The sequence below is a fragment of the Dermacentor silvarum genome, chromosome 1, assembly GCF_013339745.2.
Source record: "Dermacentor silvarum isolate Dsil-2018 chromosome 1, BIME_Dsil_1.4, whole genome shotgun sequence".
NCBI lineage: Eukaryota > Metazoa > Arthropoda > Arachnida > Ixodida > Ixodidae > Dermacentor > Dermacentor silvarum.
The window spans coordinates 105,321,594-105,324,158 of NC_051154.1; the positions used below are offsets into that span (position 1 = coordinate 105,321,594).

General features: G+C 43.7%; 1 protein-coding gene across 1 annotated transcript in view; it reads left to right on the forward strand.

Annotated features, from left to right (window-relative positions):
* Nucleotides 1-2,565, forward strand: part of LOC119434147 (uncharacterized) — a 12,055-nt gene extending 9,490 nt beyond the window's left edge. The window contains exon 5 of the mRNA XM_037701473.2: nt 1,241-2,565. Coding sequence (XP_037557401.1) covers nt 1,241-1,429 — 189 coding nt within the window. The 3' untranslated portion in view covers nt 1,430-2,565. The remainder of the gene's footprint in view (nt 1-1,240) is intronic.

A 2,565-nucleotide genomic window follows, 5' to 3' on the forward strand; every position in this document is an offset into this window, starting at 1 on the left:
CGTGAACGGAAGCTTGAAAAGGAAAAAAAAAAAGAAACGAAAACTTGAGATGGCGGGTGGCGGCGCCACCCTGACGTTCCCACACTAGCACAATGTGACGTCATGAATTTTGATAGCGTTTGCTCAGCATTAGTTAATTACTCATCAACAAAAAATTACATTGCATTCTAAAGGAACCAGAGACTCGACTTAGCGAGATTTTAGAATATTTTTGCCAAAAAAAAAGCACCACAGACCTGCGAGAATTTGTTCATATTTTCGAAGGCCAATTAATGTACAGCGCTGCTGCTTATGTGATAAATTCCTTTCTTTTCTTTCTGAATATCGTACGTATCTCTGCCTATATATATACATATATTGCTTGCGACACGCTTTCTTTTGTGCGGCTTTTTTCCCGCGTGTTAAAGAACGCCTGCAAATTTTAAAAACTCATTTGGGGTAATTTCGGCGCACTTTCTTTCAATTTGAATATATATATATATATATATATATATATATATATATATATATATATATATCCTCCTGAGACCCGACCACAACTATGTGATATAATCACTCTTCAAGGTGGTTTTTATTGTCTTCTGTTGAGTTATGAAAAATTTAAATACCGCAGTTAGATGCCAAAAACTGCGTCTCCATGTAAATAAACATCACATCATCTCCTCGTGTTTGCTTAAACGCGGAGATGAAGATGGAACTACGTGTAGTACATTGCCATGTTGCTGGCGCGTCCGGTATTTTCACTCAATCTCAGTGATTTCGAAACACACCTCAAGTTTGCTTTCGGTTGTCTGGGACGACACAGAGGTCTAGATCATTTGAGTGTCAAATTCTTCGAAAGCAGATGACAAGAATATGAGCAAACAACTTATTTACAGTTACGCATGCACCGTATCTTATACCCAGAATTAATATTTTGCGTCATCACTTGCGAGTGAATTTATAAAAAAATGTAGAAGGGAATGTGCAATGTATTGTACAAGGGGTCTTAGGAGGATATACAGGGTTCACTCAAGTATTATTGCGCAACAAAAAGACACGGACGTGAGAGAAGAACACACACCAAGCGCAAACTTTCAACTTGGTGTTGAACGTTTGCGCTTGGTGTGTGTTCTTCTTCTCTCACGTCTGTGTCTTTTTGTTACGCAATAATACTTCAGTAATGGATTACCAACTTGCCCAGAATGTTGTTTCATATACATATACACTACTAACATAACTTACTCACGTTTCCCTGCAGGTTGTTCAAATCGGAAGCATCAAGGTAACAAAGTTTACCGGAGCGTCGTTCGCCTTCAACTGGCTCGGGAAGTTTATCGTCAACAAGATACTGAACAGCCGAAGCTTCTCAATATCTGAACGTCTAGAAGCAAGCGGGAAAAAAGCGCTGAACCAGCTGCTGGAGGACAAGGAAATTAGGTTGAGATGAAATGCGGGGACGCGAACTTCTCGTTTCGGTTGAAACTTCACACTCGTCATGTTTTATGACCAGTAGTTGAATGATCATTGTTTTGAGGCGGGGCTCTCGCATTAAAGGTGTGTATATTATTAAGAGTCAGTGCCGATACCGTAGATAATTCAAATGTGAACAGGTACGTGATCAAATGTACAGCGTCCGGGATAACACAATAAAAGCGATTCACGTTGTTGCGGGCGACAGCGAAGCAGTGCGAGTACATGAAGTGAAATACCAATTTCCACTCCGTCATCGTGCCAGTGGACCAGGAGGTGAAAGGAAGCAACTGAGGCCGCAAATCACCCGCAAAAGTGCACTTTGGGCAATACATTTACCGTGGCTCTTTGCTGACGATAAAAAAATAAAGAAAATAAAAAAAAAGCCGGATATTTCTGCCGCAGTTCGCGATGTCTGATATGTTCAACGTTGCAGAGCCTCCTTACAGCGGACCCATGTGACCAATACCCGCCTGTGGATGCACCGTTCAATACCAACCGCTCTAACGACCTACATCCATGACAAACCGTAGTTATATTTTGTTGTTTTATGTTTCGGCGTTGTCAACGGTCTTTCCGATCTCTCTGATAAACTTTTTGCGTTTTTCATGTCGCCAGTCAGGTTGCTCGACACTCTAGGAACGCCGCGCTGATCTCCACCGGCTGCCCCGTTCCAAGAACGCCCTCCATTTCCACCGCATGCCGTGACGTCACTTTTCCCTCTGTATCTCGCCTGCTAACCATCGGCATCCTTTTCGGTAGGCCGCCACCGACGACTCTCCTCGCATTTCAAGTTTAATACGGATCTTGGTTGTAAAAAAAAGGAGGAGGCTTGGACCGAACTGCGATTAAGCTCTGGAACTCTTGATGACAAGACTGGTGCGGTAACGATCGAGCGGCGAAATCGCAGTTAGCAGCATGCGGTGCCACCACCTGGTCGTTCTCTCCAAGTAAGCGCTCAGGCTCCCAGCAAGCGCTGTCGATGACGTCTGCATATGGTTTCATGCAACAGCCTCTCTCAGCACGCAGCAGATGCGGCGTGAATACTAGTGACACTCGTTTCAGCGAAGCGGGCATCTTTAGCAGCTGCGAAAGTGCAACCAAAGCATGGGC